The sequence below is a fragment of the Rhinolophus sinicus genome, chromosome 14 (genome assembly GCF_057876585.1).
Source record: "Rhinolophus sinicus isolate RSI-liver-muscle chromosome 14, RSI-T2T, whole genome shotgun sequence".
In the NCBI taxonomy this organism is placed as follows: domain Eukaryota; kingdom Metazoa; phylum Chordata; class Mammalia; order Chiroptera; family Rhinolophidae; genus Rhinolophus; species Rhinolophus sinicus.
Genome location: NC_142514.1, coordinates 36469191 through 36487527, shown reverse-complemented (window position 1 = coordinate 36487527; position 18337 = coordinate 36469191). Strand labels below are relative to the sequence as shown.

Here is an 18337-nt window from a genome sequence, read left to right as displayed (position 1 = left end):
GTGGAACAGAGAGTGAAAGCCAGCTCTGACTCCAGTCGCACCCTAAGTGACGTCCTTGCCCTGCATCCACTGTCCCCCACGCACCTCACCTGTCCCCCACACACTTCACCCTGACTAGGGTCAGCACAGCCTGGTTTTCTGTCCCCAGCGGGGAATGAGGGTCCCCCAGCTCCTCTCAGCCCTGCCCATCAGGCAAAAGGGTAGCAGCTTCCAGGCAGATTAAAACAGGGAGGAGAATTAAAGCACCAGGCTGCCCGACATTCCCTCTCAGCCTCCAGTTTCCTTTTCTTTTCTTTTCTTTTCTTTTCTTTTCTTTTCTTTTCTTTTCTTTTCTTTTCCTTTCTTTTCCTTTCCTTTCTTTTTTTTATTTTTATTTTATTTTATTAAATTTATTGGGGTGACAATTGTTAGTAAAATTACATAGATTTCAGGTGTACAATTCTGTATTACATCATCTATAAATCCCATTGTGTGTTCATCACCCAGAGTCAGTTCTCCTTCCATCACCATATATTCGATCCCCCTTACCCTCATCTCCCACCCCCCACCCCCCACCCCCCTTACCCTCTGGCAACCACCAAACCATTGTCTGTGTCTATGAGTTTCTGTTGCTCATTTGTTTGTCTTCTTCTTTTGTTGCTTTTGGTTTATATACCACATATCAGCGAAATCACATGGTTCTCTGCTTTTTCTGTCTGACTTATTTCGCTCAGCATTACACTCTCAAGATCCATCCATGTTGTCACAAATGTTCCTATATCATCTTTTCTTACCGCCGCCTTTCCTTTCTTTTTCTTTCCTTTCCTTTCCTTTCCTTTCTTTTCTTTTCTTTTCTTTTTTTTTTTTTAACTTTTATTTACTTTAAGTGTGTTTTTCCAGGACCCATTAGCTCCAAGTCAAGTAGTTGTTTCAATCTAGTTGTGGAGGGCGCAGCTCACACTGGCCCATGTGGGGATCGAGTATCATGCTCTAACCAATGGAGCTAACCCAGCCACCCCTCCAGTTCCCTTTTCACTTCGGCCTCAAGCCACCCTTCCCAACTATGCCAAAGCTCCTGGCATTGGTTACCAGCCCTGCTTCATGCTCCATCCAGCTTAGTGCCCCCCTCCAATCCTTTGTTTTCCCAAGGCACAGTGGAGAGGCTCCCATCACCACTTGGGAGCTCAGGGATATATTGGCCTGGGCCAGGCAGGGTGTCCTGGAGCAGAAAGACCTTGAAAGCATGGGGACAATCTGTGCAGAAGTGGGGACCTCAGCTGTAGCCAGGAGAGGAAGGTTTGATGAGGTTGCTTTTGCAGAAATCATTTCTGTCTTCTAGGCTCCTGGGAGGAGCAGACTAGGTTCCTATCTTCACTTCCTTGTCTGTCAAATGCAGATAAGAGTGGCTGCCTCTCACGTCTGGTGGGATGATTGAGTGAAATAATTAGTCATCAATTTAGATAACTTGAAGTGGTATTTTCATGGTGATGAGGGGTTGGTTGTTAAGTCAAATGGGGCCCATGTCCCCAGCCTTCCTGAGCTCCCCAGCCAGCCACCAACCCCTCAGGACCCCTCCACTGAGCAGGCCTTGCAGAGCCTCTGCCATCCTGCTGTGCCCAATGGCTGTGCCTCCTCCTCACTGTGGAATCATGTTTTCAGCCCTTCGCTCACACTCTTTCCCCTGCTTAGACTTCTTTCTCCATCTTGTCCTCAAGTCAGTGCCATCTTTTCCAGAAAATTTCCTTGATTGCCCCACCCTCACTTCCGGGCCTCCTTAGCCCCCAGTGATTCATTCCTACGATGGTAGCCCTGATGGCCCTGGCTGTCTCTGCCTCTGGCTGCATCTGTTCCTCCTGTAGAGCGTGAGCTCCTCAGGGGCAGGCCCAGGTCTGGATCTACTCTGTGTCCCCACGCCTGGCTGGAGCTGGAGATTAGTGGTTTTTTGGTAGGGGTAGGGGTGGGGGTGGGGCAGGAGAGAAATCAGCCCTAGGGCCTCCCCAAAGTAGCTCCCAGGCTGGAGAGGTAACCTCAGACCCACCTCACTACAATTAAGCAGAAGAGGTGCTGGGGCTGCCAAGGAGGTAATATGTCGTCTGTCCATCTGTCTGTGCCTCTTTCTCTCCAGATAGTTCAAACATGCAGAAGCTCTTCCTTGGGGGGGGGTGAAGGTGGTGTTGGTGGTAGGGTGTGTGCAAAAATGGGAGGCAGGCTCTTGGCTCTAGAACTGTTTAGAGATGGATGTAAGCCAGGACAATGGACTTGACTCCCTGGGGCTAAGCTGGTGGGCACTGGCTCAAGCAGAAACTTGGGGTAGAACCAATGCTTGGGCCTGTGACCTTGGCCAAGTCACCTCTCCTCTATGCCTCAGTCTCCTCATCTGTGGTGACGGTAATAATCCCACTTCACAGGCCTTAGCAAGGTCTTAAGGAGAGAATGCCAGTCTAACACCCAGGCCCATATGTGCTCACCGCCTGTTCACTGATTTCACCAACTGAGATAGGTGGACTGACCAGTCCCTAGGCGAAGGCCTGGGCCCCAAGGAAGATACTGGCTGTGCCCCATGAAGAGAGTGAGGGGCTGCTGCTAGTAGGGCCTTTTTGGCTATGGAAAGGCACTGGGTCTTTATCCTATGAGTAATGAGAAGGCAGTGAAGAATTTCAAGCCCAAAAGTGTGACCTGGTCACTTTGGGGTTTAAAAAAGTTAAATTTGTCTGTTATGAAAGGGACAGATTAGAGAAAATAACATTCCCAACATTAAAAAAACTACCTAGAGGCTGAATGGGTTACAACAGACATCCTTTAAAATATATTCCCGAGTTCCCACAGAAGTAACAGAAATCTTCTCAAGCCAAGAATAAAGAGGGAGCTGAAATCAGGCTGGTAAAGGACATAAAGCCATAGCAACCTGGGTGTATTTACAAATTCCAGAACCCCAGAACCTTGAGTTTTAACAGCTACTCAAAGAATGGGAAATAGGGTCCAGGGCCAACCCAACCACAGTGTGAGGAGTTGGAACTTAGCCTCCCAACCCCTACCATATGAATCTCGGACCTTCAAAGGGTATCCTCAGCAAATAGGGGCATTGACCAGAAAAAAGTATCCACCCATCCGCAAAGGGAGACAACAGTTCTGGTGGGGACAAAAAGGCTCCCTAGAAAATTATAAATATTGTCCTCACACAAATTTTGAGTTTAAATACACACTACCTGTGTGGTCCTGGAAATACTAAACTAAAAACATTATGTAAGTAGTCTCAGGGTGGTAGTTGCTCAGGAAACCTGGCCAAAGTGAATGAAAATTTTCCCTGGAGGAATGTGTACTCACCCCAAAGGGATCCGTCAAATAGGAGCTAATGGTCAATTACAAAACACACAAGGAAGCAAGTCACTGTGAGCAATAGACACCAGAAGCAAGAAATAGCAGAATTAGCTTCTCTGAGAGTCTTCGATGCTGGAATTATGATATATAGAATAAAAATAATTGTGTTTAAAGTGTGGAAAGAAATCAAAGGTGGACTTGAAACAATAAGCAGGGAAGAAAATACTGCCCCAAATGGCCAAGCAGATTTGAAAAAGAACCAAGTGGAATTTCTGGAGATGAAAAATGTAATCATTGAAATGAAAAATTCAGTCGACAGGATAAGTAACAGATCAGACACTCCTAAAGAGAATTAGTGAAATGAAAGATCTAAAGAATTTACTCAGACTCTAACAGACAGAGTCAAAGAAGTGGCAAAGAGACATGAAATACAGCATGAAATGGTCTAACAGAGAGAGAGAAGGAGAAAAGGTAGGAGGGGGCGGGAGTGAAAGGGGTGGTCTTCCATCAGACCTGGAGAAAGATGATACACACAAGGCCTATTCTGGAGGCCATAGAAGGAGGTGGGCATAGAAGGAGGTGGGCTTAGAAGGAGGTGGGTTAAGAGACATTCAGGATGTAGAATTGATAGGGCTTAGTGATAAAGTAGATGAGGGAGGCCAGGGAGGGATGTGTCAAGGATGACGATCAGATTTCTGGCTTGAGATTTATTTAAGGTGGCAAAGGCTGGGGAAGAACAGATTTGGGACTATGAACAAGAGTTCAGTTTTGAAGTAGACACATTTCAGTTTGCTTGGGAAGATCTGCTGATACATCACAGAAGAGGGAACATTAGCCCTGGGCCTTAAATTATGTGTATGAGTTTACTTAGTGGAGAAGGGACTTTCTCTTAACTTTTAGGGAAAAGGATCTCCTTTCAGCGAGATCATCAAGGCCCGTTTTGAACCTTGTCTTACTCAAAAGAGACCTCTTAAAAACAAGCGTTCTCGAGATCATCAGAAAGGACTTTTGGGATCTCCTAGTTTCATCTCTTATTTTCAGATGGGGTAGCTGAGGCCCAAAAAGTTCAGAGATTTGCTCTCCTAGCCTTAGACCATTCATTCATTCATTACTCACTTAACAGATATTTTTTAAAAACTCACTTTTTACCAGATACTAGATGCTGGGGATACAGCACTAAATAAACCAAAGATTCCTGCCCTCAGGAAGCTTCTATATTAGTGGTAGGAGACAGACAACAAACACAAAAATGAGTAAAACATATATGTCAGAAGGTGATAAGAGCTAGAGAGAAATGTAAGGACTGGAGTATACTAGTGATGCCATTGGGAAGGTGACCCTTGAGTATAAAAGGCCCTGGGCAGCTCTTACAGGCCTGCTGCCCGCTACAGCCCATTGTGACAGTGTTTCTGGGGTTCTAGAGTGCAGGCCCGAGGAGGGCAGGGGAAGGCCTAGAGAAGGAGGAAGAAAAGGACTGAGGTGGGATTTAGTGGGTGGAAAGCCCAATGGGTCAGAAGGGCCACAAAGACTCCCTTTACCTTTGTGAGGGGTAAGACAAATTTATTCCTGAGGCTCCCTTGCCCCCCTGTCCTTGGCCCCACCCCAATCTCCTCTACCAGATCTCAGATGATACCCCATTCTGCTCTCTTCCCGCCTTTAGGAACACTTAAAGGTGGGTCCAAATTGTCCTTGTGTCCCAGTACAGTGTGGGCAGCCTGGAGGAGCTCATGACAGGCATCCGAGGCCCACCCGGGACGTCAAGTGTGCCGTGTGAGGCTCTGTTCCAGCTGGGAGTGGGGTTGAGGGCTCCCGCATCACACCCCATGTCTCTCTCATCAGGACTCCTGTGAGCAGCCTCCATGAGGCCCTGGACCAGTGTATGACCGCTCTGGACCTCTTCCTCACCAACCAGTTCTCAGAAGCACTCAGCTACCTCAAACCCAGGTGAGGCTTAAGCCCAGGTTGGGTTTGGGGTGCGTGTGTGTGTACACGCATGCACATGTGATTGTAGGAATGTGGGTGTTGGGTCGTGGAGAGCCAGAGGTCTTATGTGAGAGGATCCCCATGTAACTGAATGCCTTCAGCCTTCTGGGTCGCTATGACCCTCGAGAGTCCCATAAATGGGCCTCCACATTCCACATCTGAGAACAGCCATGTCCTCCCCAAGGTCACTGTGACTTCCTTTCCCATAGGCTCTTGTGGCCTCTTCCACTTTGATTTCTTGTTTCCACTGAATCCACTGGGAGTATCTCCCCCATAAGCTGTCACATAGCCCCTTTTCTTTACTTTTCCCCAAAGCACTAACCACTTGAGTTACCTTTACTCAAACTTTTTAGGGTAATAATGATGGTCATTTAGCCATTTCTTCTAGTGTTTACCACCTTATTTCTAAATATGAATGCTTATACCCTTCTTTCTTCACTTATCACTTTTTTCAGTTTTTCAAAAACAAATTAAATTGAGATAAAATTCAGATACCATCAAATTCACTCTTTTTTTTAAAACTTTTTACTTTTAAACATCATCTATTGGTAGACAAGAATTTAGCTTTCTTATACCCTTACCTCATCTCCCTTCCCTCATCCTATTCTTATCATCGTATCACAATATTTGGCTAAATCAATAATGTCTATATTATTATAACTATGTAATTAATGCTCCTTGCAGAGGCAAGTAATACATTGTAAGGTTACATTTCCTTTCTGGACTTAATAATTGTCTTTTTTTTCATTTGCCTAATTTGCTATATATTTATGCTGAACTCTTTGTAGCCACTCCATCAGATCATGCTATTATGAGTTTTTCCCTAAATGCTCAGAAATAGCAGGTGAGCGCTCAGTTCCTCCTTTTCCTGGAAACCAGTCCCCAGGAGGACAGATGTGTCTACAGCCATCTCCCAGCTGTCTCCTGGAATTCCCTTTCCTTCTCTCCTCTTTGTTTGATACCGACTTTTTCTCTCTTGTATTCTCCCTCATTTTACTAAAGCATGTCCTCTAAAAATTTCCTAAGAGAGTTGCATAAATATAATTTTCTCCCCTCAGAATTTTGAAGGCATGGTATTCTGTTTGCTAGCATCTGCTGTGACCTTGAGACCCCTCATTCTGCTATCTTTCCATGTGATCTTTATTTCCCCTCCACAAATGTTTAAAATCTTCTCTTATTCCTGTAAGTCTGAAATTTCACTATGATGTGCTGGACTGTAGATCTTTTTTATTTGGTCCATTTTATTTGAGACTCTGTCTTTCAGTTGTAGGAAATTCTCTCATATGATCCCTCCACGTTCTGTTTCCCTTTCCCGATTGTCTTTAAGTCAGATATTTGATCTGCCCTTGCCCACAATTTGCAATTTTTAATCTTTTTTTCCTTTGATTTTTGGAAGATCTCCTCAATTTCATCATTAAGTCCTTCTATTGACTTTTCTTTATTTCTGTAATCAAATGATTAATTTCGTAGTGTTCCTCATTGTTCTCTGAATGTTCTTTTCCCCCTAAAACATCTTATTCTTGGTTTATGGGCGCACTCTGTCCTTTATATCTCTATTTGGAATATGAGAGGGCCTGGCATGTAGCAAGCACTCTAATAAGTACCTACTGTTGTTATTATTATCACAGAATATTATCTCTTTTAAAAATGTTTTATTCTTTTCCTGCGTAATCTCAGCTTTCTCTAGGTTCCCTATTTCTATTTAATGAAGGGAATCCTCTTCTTGTGTGTGTGTGGGGGGGCTTTCCTGAATGCCTGCTGGTCTCTGGCTATCTGTATGGTCATATTTAGGAGCGAGTTCACGCAAAGGCCGACTGGAAAGTCTGGGCAAGTTGTCTTGTAGTGGTGTCATCCGCTTTGGGATGTCCTGCCTGAGAGCTGGCCCCAGATGTCAGCTTCTCCAGAGAAGACTCCTCCATTCCTTGGCCTGGACAGAGATCCCGTGGCTGCCTCCTGCATTCTGGGATTGGGGTGGGGGTGAGGTGCCAGGGGTCTAATTACGTCTACTGCCTGCTTACCCTTAATCCCCTCTTTTCAGCTCTCAGTTGTCCTCCGCCTACGTTGTTCCCCCCACCCCCACCCCCCACCCAGGAGAAGCAAATTTTGAGGCAGGGGACCTCTTTCTCCAAGTCTCCAAGCCTGACCTGTTCAATTTCTCTAGACTTGACTGACCCATTGTTCTCCTGCCTGGGGATCAGTGGCCCAGCTTCGGGTGGGGTGGGGGTCCCAGGGTGTGGTGATCATGATGTCTTACAACAGCCTCTCAGGAAGGTGGACTGGGGATATAAGCCCCTAGAAGGTACTTCGGCTGGAGAGGAAGGCAGTGAGGTGGGGTCTAAGAGGACCAGGAAGTGGGGTTGGGGGGCTTCCGTAAGGAAGAAGAGGCTTGGAGGCAGGGGGACTGCTTCTGCCTTCTAGCCTAGAGCAGACTCACCCAGAGAGGTCTTCAGAAGTGGGCTCTTAGGCTGGGTTGGGAGGGGGGGCGGATCCCCCAGGAAGGATCGGTGGGGGTTGGGTCAGAGTCAGGGGGCCCAGATGGTGGGGACAAGGATGGCTGACAAGTAGCTGACAAGGACCTGCGCCTTGGCTGCTGGTAGAGGGGGGTAGGGCTGGAGGCCCCTGGGCTTAGCTGACCTCCACGTGGCCAAGGAGTCCCTGGTCCCAATACCAGCTCTTCTGAGGGTTCTTCCAGTGTCCCTCATCCCCCATCTTGACAGCCGGTCTGGGCCCACAAAGTGAGATCCCCATGGGCATCATGTTCCAGAGCTGAGTCTAGCTCAGAGGTGAGGGGGCTGGATGCTGTATGTGCACACAAGAACTTTGTAGAGTGCAAACTAATCTTGGAGTGTCTGAGCTCAAAGGGGTTGTCATACCTCTGAACCCCAAATCCCAGTCCATAAAGAGCTTCCAGGTGGTGGGCTGGGAGGGGCCAGGATTCTCAGCCCTCAGGAGCATGTCGTGGCCTTGGGACTCAGACTAGAAATTCCACTTTGCCTGCCAGCTGCCCTGCGGAGGCTGTTCCTCATTCCGGGCCCAGGAACAGGCTGAGGGGGTGGGGCTGAGTCCGGGACTCAGGCCTGGGAGGCAGGGATTAGGGGAGAGAAGAAGAAAAAGGCAAGGGCTTGAGAGTTAGAGAGGCCTGGTGGGAGGTGATTATGTGGGGAGGCATGGATTTCTGTGCTACCAGAGAAACCTGTCCCCAAGGACAAAGCTTTTCTTGAGGGCAATGACCCTTGACCCTGGCAGGACATGGAGGGACTCACATTTATTGAGCATCAGTGATATGGCCCTAGATTATTTAAGCCACCCAAAGTTTTAGGAGAGAATGGTTATGGTATGCATTTTACAGAGAAAATTGAGGCTCAGAGAGACTACAAGACTTACTAGGATCACACAGCTGGTAACTAGCAAAGCCAAGATTCCAGTCTGTGTCTGAGAGAATCTGAAGCCTGAGTTCTGCCCCCACTGCAGGCTGTGGCCTCCTTCCCACAAGCCACTGCTCTCAGATTAAGCAATTCTAGCAAAGACCTGGGAGGTGTCCTGACACCTACCATGGCTGGTGAAAGATGAACCAACCATTATTTTCCTTCAAAAACCTTTGACGAGCAAGGATAATATCACCTGAGGGTCACCCAGAAGTTAAAAAGCAACTTAATTTATAGAGGTGTTTCATGAATGAGAAAGGCAGGAAAATGGGTAAAGTCATGTGATTATACAATAGAACAGTCTATAAAGCTTAGTCATCTTTCTTTGCCCTCAAGTTGTCAGCATAAGCCTGGCACTGAGAAGATTCATAAATAATTAACGAGGGGGTGTAGGGAAGGGAATGAAACCACTGCAGCACCTACTGTGTGTCAGGCAAAAGTACTGCCGAGCTAGCTCCACGCAGATGTGGTCAGGCCAGCATTATTGTTCCCATTTTGCAAAAGCAGAAATCAAGGCCTAGATATGCTATGACTTCCCCAAGCACAGAGAAGGACTGGCATTGTTCCCATCCCTCCTTGCCTGCTGCTCTCTCCCTGTGTTAGACTAAATGTCCCCCAGCCCCAAAACACCCTTTAGTTGATAGGTCTGGGACTGTGGAGAAGCAGGGCGGCTGGAGAAGAGGCAGGCTCGCTTGGTCCCATCACATTGGTGCTGAGGGCAGAGGTGAGTCCCACACAAGCTCTGTCCCTGAGGTGCCCACAGTCTGGGGAGAAGGCAGAGCCTCTGCGGTTATACATTCATTGTGAGCAGTTATAGACCCAGGCTCCCTGGGGAGAGAGCCCTGGATCCTCAGTGGCCCTTGAGGCATTTGAAGACCTTGACAGATGAGTCAGAAGATGAGGCGGTAAGGGAAGGATATTTCAAGCTGAGGGAACAGCATGGGCAAAGACCTGCAGGAGGGAATGTATGGGATTTTCTTGAGGAGAGCATGTGTGGTTGTCTTGAATGTGACCAGATCACAGGGCAGAAACAGAAGTGACAAGAGGGCTGAGCTGGAGAGGTGGGCAGGGCCTGTGTTGTGTGGAGCCCTGGACCCAAGCCTTACCTCACAGGATGTGGAAGCTACGGGAGGGGTTAACCAGAGAGTTTTAACCCAAGAGCAACATGATCAGCTGATGGAATGGGGAGAGGCAAGAGGTGAGAGGCCAGTAAGGAGGTCCAGGGAACAAGGATGGGAGGAGCCCAGTGGTGGGGCCTGAGGACAGAAAAAATCCCACAGACAGGACTTGGGCTCCACCTGTAGGAGGTGAGGCAGAAGATGAGAGACAGGCCCTGGCCTCAGGCCAACATTGCTAACCCCGTTTTTGAGTCTTCACAGCGGCCTTGCTGCTGCTAACTCTACAGAACAGAAAAGAAACTGAGGCTCACATTTGGAAAATCACTTAGGGCCAGTCAGCTGGCATCTGAGGTCTTTAGACCTTGAGCAAGTTTCTTACCCTCCGTGGACTTCCATTTCCCCCCCATGCAGAATGGGAGAGGGGATGGTGGGTGATTGACACGGCCAGTTACCTCTGGAGTTTTAAGAGTTGGCACTCTTATGTCCTCTCTGGCAGAACCAAGGAGAGCATGTACCACTCGCTGACGTATGCCACCATCCTGGAGATGCAGGCCATGATGACCTTTGACCCTCAGGACATCCTGCTTGCTGGCAACATGATGAAGGAGGCGCAGTTGCTGTGTCAGAGGTCAGGGCCACAGGGTGGGCAGGGATGAGGGGTCGTGAGGCCCAACGTTCTGTCACCCTGGCCTGCTCCAGTGCCTAAAAACGCCATTAAGAGTGCTGCTCCTTTTGGCTACGAGGACATGTCCCCAAGTGCTAAGAGCTGTCCCTGTCAGCACTGCCTCAGGAACCTTGTTGTCTGAGCCACTCAATGAAAGGCTCCCAGGTGTGAGGCCTGATTGGGAGGAGATGAATACTGGCTCTGTCATTTAATAACTCATTGACCTTGGGCAAGTCCCTCTTGGGACTTGACTTTTCACATCTATAAAATGGATGTGGTTTTTGATAGGGTTATTGTTGGGGCTGAATGAAGGCACCAGTTACAAGACCTAGTGTGTAATTGGTGTTCAGTACATGCTAACTGCTTGAATCAATGAACCAGTAGACCCCAACTATGTACAGGTGGCCATCATTCGTTGGGCACACACGTGCTTGGCCAAGGCTAGGCCCTGTGCTGGATACTGGCCACCCAGGGGATCATCAGATCTGGCCCCTCTGATGCCTGCACTGCCTGGTTGGAGACACAGGCACAGATAGTGACATCCCAGCGTGATTCAGGGAAGCTCAAAGGGTCATGGGGGTCCAGCTGGAGGAGCTGGAAAGGCTTCCTGGAGGAAGTGATGCCAGAGCTGGGTCCTGAAGGATGACTAGGAGCAGAGGGAGGAGGGGAGAGGGCTCCAAGCAGAGGCAACAGCAGGGGCAAAGCCCTGGATTTGGGGGAGTTGCCAGGAGCTCATTGTGTGTGGAGTCCTGTGGGAGGGGCAGAAGATGTCAGAGCCCACCTGGGCCCCTCACTCACCTTCATTGCATGATCCAAGGCCTCTTTGTCCTCTTTAGGCACCGGAAGAAGTCCTCTGTAACAGATTCCTTCAGTAATCTGGTGCACCGCCCCACGATGGACCAATTCACGGAAGGTGCGGCCCCCCAGGATGTCCTCTCAACTCTGCTGGCCCCAGGCAGCCCTGGTCCAGGCCCAGGGTGGGATGGGAAGGGCAAGTTGTCCTCCACCTCGTCGTCACCGAGGGGGCTGAGCCCTGGCCTGGATGCCAGGACACATGGGTCAAACCTGGGGCCTTTTGAGGAGTGGCTCTCACATGAAGGGGGAGACTCACTTACCGGATGGCTCTACCTGCTAAGAACCTGGAAGTCCAGGAAAGAAAATTCTGTCCCAAGGTCTGTGTGCTTTGTTGCTCAGGCATTGTGCAGTTAAGTCTACTGGTTTAATTATCATAGTGATCTCGTGTGCCCCAGAGGGAATGTGGTTTTAGAAGCTGACACACTGGGATGAGACAGCTAAAAGCAGTGGAAGAGATGGTCTGGGCTGCCAGAGCCTATGTGGCATTTTTGTGCCATGACCACATGTGGTTGTCCTGGCGATAGCAGCAGCCAACCATGAGCAATTTCAGGCTCTTCAGTGCAGGGGCAAATGGCCTTCCCCACCTTGAGAGCCCTAGAAGTTTCCAGTAAGAAACAGTGCATATGAAGCTGTCACTCCCTTCTTCATACCCTCCATGACCCCCTGCTGCTCATAGGACCAAATCTGTAACCTCCCACCAGTGTTGAAGGCTCTCTGCCTCCCGTCATCGTTCCCTCCCCCCTCAATCTCTCCCCACCTTACTCCATTTTAACCACCTGTGGCTCAGGGGTCCCCAAACCTCTGAGTTGTTTGGTTTTCCTGGGCCTCTGCCTAGAAAGCTATTCCTGTCTCATCCTTTCATTCCTTTTTCAATTCAAATGTCCTTCTAGAAGTCTTCCCTGACTCCAGGCTGATTAGGTCCCCTTCCCTTACTCCCACAGCTTCCCGAGATCAGGATATTCTTCACTCATCAGTTCGACCCAGTGCCTGCTCCTTGCTCGGCAATGTAGGGGCATTGGTTTGCAGCCACCAGAGTGGTGCTTGGGGAAAAAGAGAGCAGGCTGAGGGCCCTGTGCTGCCACTCTGAGTGGTGGGGTGGGCGTGGGGGAACAAGCGGGGGAAACGTAGACTAATTTGGGACAGTGGTGAGTGCTATGAAAGAACCAGAGCTGGGTGATGGGGTGGATAGGGATGGGGAGGGTGCTGACTCAGGCTCCCTTGGCTTTTGGGAAAGTGGGGGTGGGAGGATTTGGCCCACGCCTCCTGCCAAGAGTCCCAGGAGGCCACAAGGTTTTGGTTTTCTCCCTGCAGAGGAAATCCATGCTGAGGTCTGCTATGCAGAATGCCTGCTGCAGAGAGCAGCCCTGACCTTCCTGCAGGTAGGGACCCTCTACTTACACAAGCAGCCTGGGGACTTCAGAAGATGGAGAACTACGTCCACGCCAGAGGGTCTATAGCAGCTGCCATCAGCCCCCTCGTGATTCAGGCGAGGACTCAGGCTCAGTCACCCCCACACTCCTGGCCCTGGCCAGGCTCAGTGGCAGAGGTGATGGGCACATGTGAGCACATGTGTTCCCATCCACAACCGGGATGCACTTCTACCTTGTGACTGCTGTTTTCCCGCTCATGGGGTTACAGACATTGTCCTAAAGCCTGCTTTACACTTGATTTATTCAACAAATAAGTTTAACTGATTCATTCAAAAAGTTGATTTGTAGCACCTATGAATATGCATATATTATAGGTATGTAGTTTTTACACACCTTACACACAATGCTTGTTTTTACATACATTTACATATATTACTTAATCTTCCCCTCACAGGCCTGCAAAGGGGAGGATTCAAGGGGAAGAGCCACTTTCCCAGGGTTACATTATTAGCAAATGGTAGAGCTGGGATTTGAACCCAAATCTGGCTGAGTAAGAGCCTATGCTTCTTACCACACAGTGATAATTATGAAAATCATCCCCTCATGATTTTACCAAAATGCCTGGGTTATAATTATCTCGTATAATCATCATGTAAATATGAGTATTGGGGTAGAGGAGCATATATAAATTTTATTGTTGGGGTACCGTTTATTTTTGTTAGCTATTTTTCTATCTTTTCAGACCTCTGGTGATTAGAATTGGATTAATCCTAATCTTTCCTTAGGATCACTGTAATAATTGCACCATAACTGGCCTTTTATTTGTTTATTCTAGTATTACACATAATAAACAAATGCTCACGAACACCCCACCACCACCACCACCACCACCACCCAACTAGAGAACAGAACAATGCTAGCAAGTCTTCTCGCCCTCTGGGCCCCTCCCCAGCCTGTTCCCTGCCTCCCTCCACAGGGGAAACCACTAGTTAGAGTTTTATGTTTGTCGTCCCCCACCCTATTTTTTAAAAATAATTTTCTCATCTTCCTATTGATGTCTGAACACCATACAGTTATGGTTTAGTTGGCTTGAAGCTTCTTAAGGCCTCAAGCTGGGTGGGACTGGCTTCCTTCACCCGATCTTATATGGCTGTATAATATTCCCTTCTGTGAATATACCAGTTTGTTTATTCATTCTCCTGCTGAAGGGCATTTGGGTTGTTTCTGGTTCTCAGCAGCTAAGAACTGTGGTGCCATGAACATTCTTCAAGGTGACTTCCGCAGCCCATGTTCGTCCATTGCTCTCAGGTGTACACCTGGGAGTGGAGCTGCTGGGCGGGCTGTAGGTACTGGTGCTTTAAATTACAAATGTGATCAATATCAGCTTGTTGTAAAAAGCACAAGCAATCTGAAAATGAGCGTCCCTCTTCCTTTCCCACGGTTCCTCCACCTAGAGGAGGCCCAGTGAACCACGGGGGCATCTCCTCCAGGCCTTTCTCCAGGCACATAGTATTCGTATCTGGAGGCTGGTAAAGGGGGTGTGGTCAAGCCCTAGGCATTTGGGAGGTTTTAGTAAGCAACTCCCAGGGGTAGGGAGGCCTGGTTTGACTGACCTCTGACCCCATCGCCCAGGGTCTCTGATAGAGCTGGACCCAGGAAGGGGAAGGCAGGGCCCAGAGACTTGTATGACCCTTCTGGAGCCTCTGGCTACCCACCCAGGCCCAGCTCTTTGCATCTCTCCTTCCTGCAGGATGAGAACATGGTGAGCTTTATCAAGGGCGGCATCAAAGTTCGAAACAGCTACCAGACCTACAAGTGAGTGGGGCTGGCCCGGGGAGCCTGGGGCACCGCACCTACTACCCTGTACCCGTCAGGCTGCTTTGTGGGAGGCAGAGAGCACGCTCTGGAGGCTAGAATGCCGTGTGACTTCGGGCAGATTTCTGTACCCTCAGAAGCTCAGTTTTCTGGAATATTATTCCTCTGGTTTTCTGGGTGTCTCTGTTGCTTCCCCTGAAGGCTTACACTGTGCCCGACTCTGAGCTAGGGGAACATAAGACACAGATTCTGCAAAAACAGCTTGGTCTGCTAGTGCCAGGTGGAAGGATATAGGAGCAATCATTTTAAGAGCAGCAGCAGCAGAATTATACATCCGTTAAAGCCCATTCCAAATGTCACTTTCCCCGTGAAGCCTTCCCTTACTTCTCCAGTAAGCAGGGATGGTACACACACACACACACACACACACACACACACACACACACACACACCTCTCCCTATGATGGGAGCTCACCAAGGGCCAGATTATTTTGTGCCATGTCAGCACTGGACCAGGAATAGGCCATGTTTATGGATGAAAGAATGAAGACTCAGGCAGAGTACTTTTACCCACCATGGGATCACAAACATCTACATTTTCAAAATCAAAAAGCCCTGCAGGCCCAGTTCCCACCCACAAGTTTGGCATTAAATATCATTTTCCATTAAAAGTTGACCTGAATTAATTTGAGATTATTTGTCATCTTTATTTTCCTCATTTAATGTGACTATTTCCCTGCAGAGGTCTTGCGAGTTTGATTTCAAGGTATTGCTGGGGTGTAACACTCCATGCAGTATGTGGGCACCACATACTTTGTGGGCCCGTACTGGAAACCAGACAAGTGTTCTGGCCTGTCCAGTCTCCCCACCAGCCAAACCTTGTCAACTCACCCCCCTGCCAACTCCCGAGGCTCCTCTGCTTCTTCGAATAAAGTCCCTGCCAAGTCATTCCTGAGAGTTCCCCCTGCCCTCCTTGCCACAGCTCCCACCCCGCTCTGCTCCAGACATTTAGGCCTTCCCTCAGTTCTTCAAACATGCTAAGCTCATTCCTACCTCGGGTCCTTTGGACATGCTGTTCCCTCTGCCAGGAACACACTTTCTGTGCCAGGCTCATCCCTCTCATCTCTGTTTTCCACTCAAATGTCAGCTGCTCAGAGAAGCCTTCCCTGAACCCAGGGGAGGCTTAATCAGGCCCCAGAGTTCTTTTCCTTTGAGGCCCTCCTCACCTTCACAGTGCCTTGATAGGGTCTGTTCACTAGAGTGGGAGAGTTATGAGGGCAGCGGCTTGGTGGCTTTGTTCCCTGCTGTCCTCCAAACGCTGGCACACAGAAGCCTCAATTTGCTGAATGAAAGCCCTCAGGATGCTCATGGCCTGGGAAGAAGGTAGGCACATTTCTAAAGTCTCTGTCCTGCCCCAGGCAGGCTGGGTTATGAGCTCTGTACAGTTGGTGACCAGGAGAAAGAGGGTTGGATTCCAACTAGCGGATTCCAGGAAGACTTCCTGAAAGAGGGGGTGTTAGAATTAGCCCAGTGGTTCTCAACGAGGGGTAGTTTTGCCCCCCATGAGACATTTGGTAATCTCTGGACACGTTTTAGTTGTCACAATTTGGGGAAGGTTACTCCTGGCACCTAGTGAGTAGTGGCCAGGGCTGCTGCTAAACATCCTAGGATGCACAGGACAGCCCCCACAACAAAGAATTATCCCGCCTAAAAGGTCAGTAGTGCTGAAGTTGAGAAACTGTTCTAGACAGAATGCAGAGCACGAGCAAATCCTAGATGTTGGACAACATAGATATGCCAGGGCTGATATAGCTAAAGTTTAGGAGTAACGAATGTACTCCCATTATTATAGTGGGAGGTCTAGTTAGAAATTCTTTAAATATCAGCTTTCTGGATTTCCGGTATTATAAATCCTCCACTAAGGAGTTCTGAGATCAGTTGGCAGTGGGGGGCAGCCTAGGCCCAGCTGGAATGGGACCCAGCCCCTAATTTGTAACTGAAACAGGACTTTGCGTCCCTCTGCAGGGAGCTGGACAGCCTCGTGCAGTCCTCACAATATTTCAAAGGAGAGAACCACAGTCACTTTGAAGGAGGGGTGAAGCTCGGTGTGGGAGCCTTCAATCTGGTGAGTGGGAGTGCCCCTCCCCATGTCCACAGTGTCTGGCTCAAGATTAATCACCCCTACACATTCCTGCCACACATATGGTCTCTGCTGGGCTACTGTGCCGGCCCTGTGCCAGCCCTGGGACCTAGCGATGAAGCAGACATGTTGCCAGCCTGGGGGGCTCACAGCTGGGGTGAGGGTGGGGGCTGGCGCTGGCTCCAGAGTCCTTTCTGTGCATTTCTTCCAAAGTCAAGTTGAAAGCTTGAAATCCACCATGGTGGCAGTGTTTATAGCATCAGAAATTGGCAAACAGTAAATCAGGACCCTCTCTGCCCTGAAGAAAGGTGGTTAAACGCTGTCCAGTGGCAGGGTAGGAGACAGGCCTTGGAACAGCTGATGACCCAAAGGGAACGGAGAGCCAAGCTCCTTCCTGGGAGGGTGGGGGTTGAGGGAAAGTTTCATGGTGGGGGCAGGGGCGGGGAGGAGGGGTATTTGCGCTGGATCTTGAAGGATGGGGTAAGTTTTCCAGGCAGGGAAGGGCATTCTAAACAGAAGGAACAGTGAGCCGAGGCTGGGAGGCTCAAAAGAGCTGTGCCTGCTCCTGGGAGGAGGAACTGCTCATGGACAATTTAGGCTCCTGGCCTTCATACCTTTCCTAAAGTGTGTGTGTGTGTGTGTGTGTGTGTGTGTGTGTCAGGTTCGGGGGGGCTCTCTCCCCTTCAAAGAGCAGGCCTTTAGTCAGGTCCCTGTCCCACTCTGGATTCCAGTTTCCTCATATGAAAAATGTGAGCAGTAATCCTGGGCCAAGTGCTGAGAAATATAAGCTGCAAAGTGCATCAGATGTTTGAGTAGGTTACAACCAGACCATCCTTGGTTCAAGAACTGACTTCACCGCTAAAGAGCTGTGAGACCTTGGACATGTCCTGTCACTTATCTGTGCCTCTGTTTCTCAATGTGTCAAAAGGGGCAGTAATCCCTCTGTGCAGCACTGTTCTGAGGACCAAATGTAATGACAGAGCCCCTGGTGCAAAGTAGGGACTCAGTGTAATAATAACAACAGCTAACTATCATGTACAGGCCCCCTTCTGTGTGCTTTGCGTATATTAATTTGATCCATCTGCACAGTGCACCTCTGAGGTAGGGGCTATTGTTATTACCATTTTACAGATGTGGAAACAGAGGCAAAGAGAGGATGTATAACTTTTTCAAGGTGACCCAGCTGGGATTTGGACACAGTCTGCTCCTGTCACACTGTAATGCTTTGCTATATGGGGAAGTTGGCTTTCTGGGAAACCCCGGCGACATTACAGGGACAGACCCTATACCCCTTGGGTTTACCCCCAGGACTCTGGGGTTTGGGGAATGGGGGTGGCAGCCCCCACCCATCCATGTGCCCACCTGCCTCTGTTCCTGCAGACGCTGTCCATGCTTCCTACTAGGATCCTGCGGCTGCTGGAGTTTGTGGGATTTTCAGGAAACAAGGTAACCAACCACTTGCTTTCAGAGGCCCCTGACCTGCTCACCCTCAGACTGTAACTCAGCTGACGGGCTGCAGCACCTGGGTGTGAGTCCTGACTCAGCCCCCTTGGTGTATGGTCCTGGACTAGGCCCAAACCTCTCTGGGCCTCAGTCTCCTCTCAGTCAAATGGGGCCACTGATCCCTGCCTGGTCCCTCACAGGATGGAGGCTCTGGGGTTAGGGTGGGT

General features: G+C 49.1%; 1 protein-coding gene across 3 annotated transcripts in view; it reads left to right on the top strand.

The window, feature by feature from the left end:
- Positions 1-18337, top strand: part of TTC39A (tetratricopeptide repeat domain 39A) — a 48462-nt gene that overhangs the window by 15087 nt on the left and 15038 nt on the right. For all 3 annotated transcript variants that reach the window (XM_019742882.3, XM_074334709.2, XM_074334707.2), the window contains exons 2-8: positions 5137-5241; positions 10320-10451; positions 11324-11400; positions 12654-12721; positions 14463-14527; positions 16553-16652; positions 18048-18113. In XM_019742882.3, coding sequence (XP_019598441.1) covers positions 5137-5241; positions 10320-10451; positions 11324-11400; positions 12654-12721; positions 14463-14527; positions 16553-16652; positions 18048-18113 — 613 coding nt within the window. The remainder of the gene's footprint in view (positions 1-5136; positions 5242-10319; positions 10452-11323; positions 11401-12653; positions 12722-14462; positions 14528-16552; positions 16653-18047; positions 18114-18337) is intronic.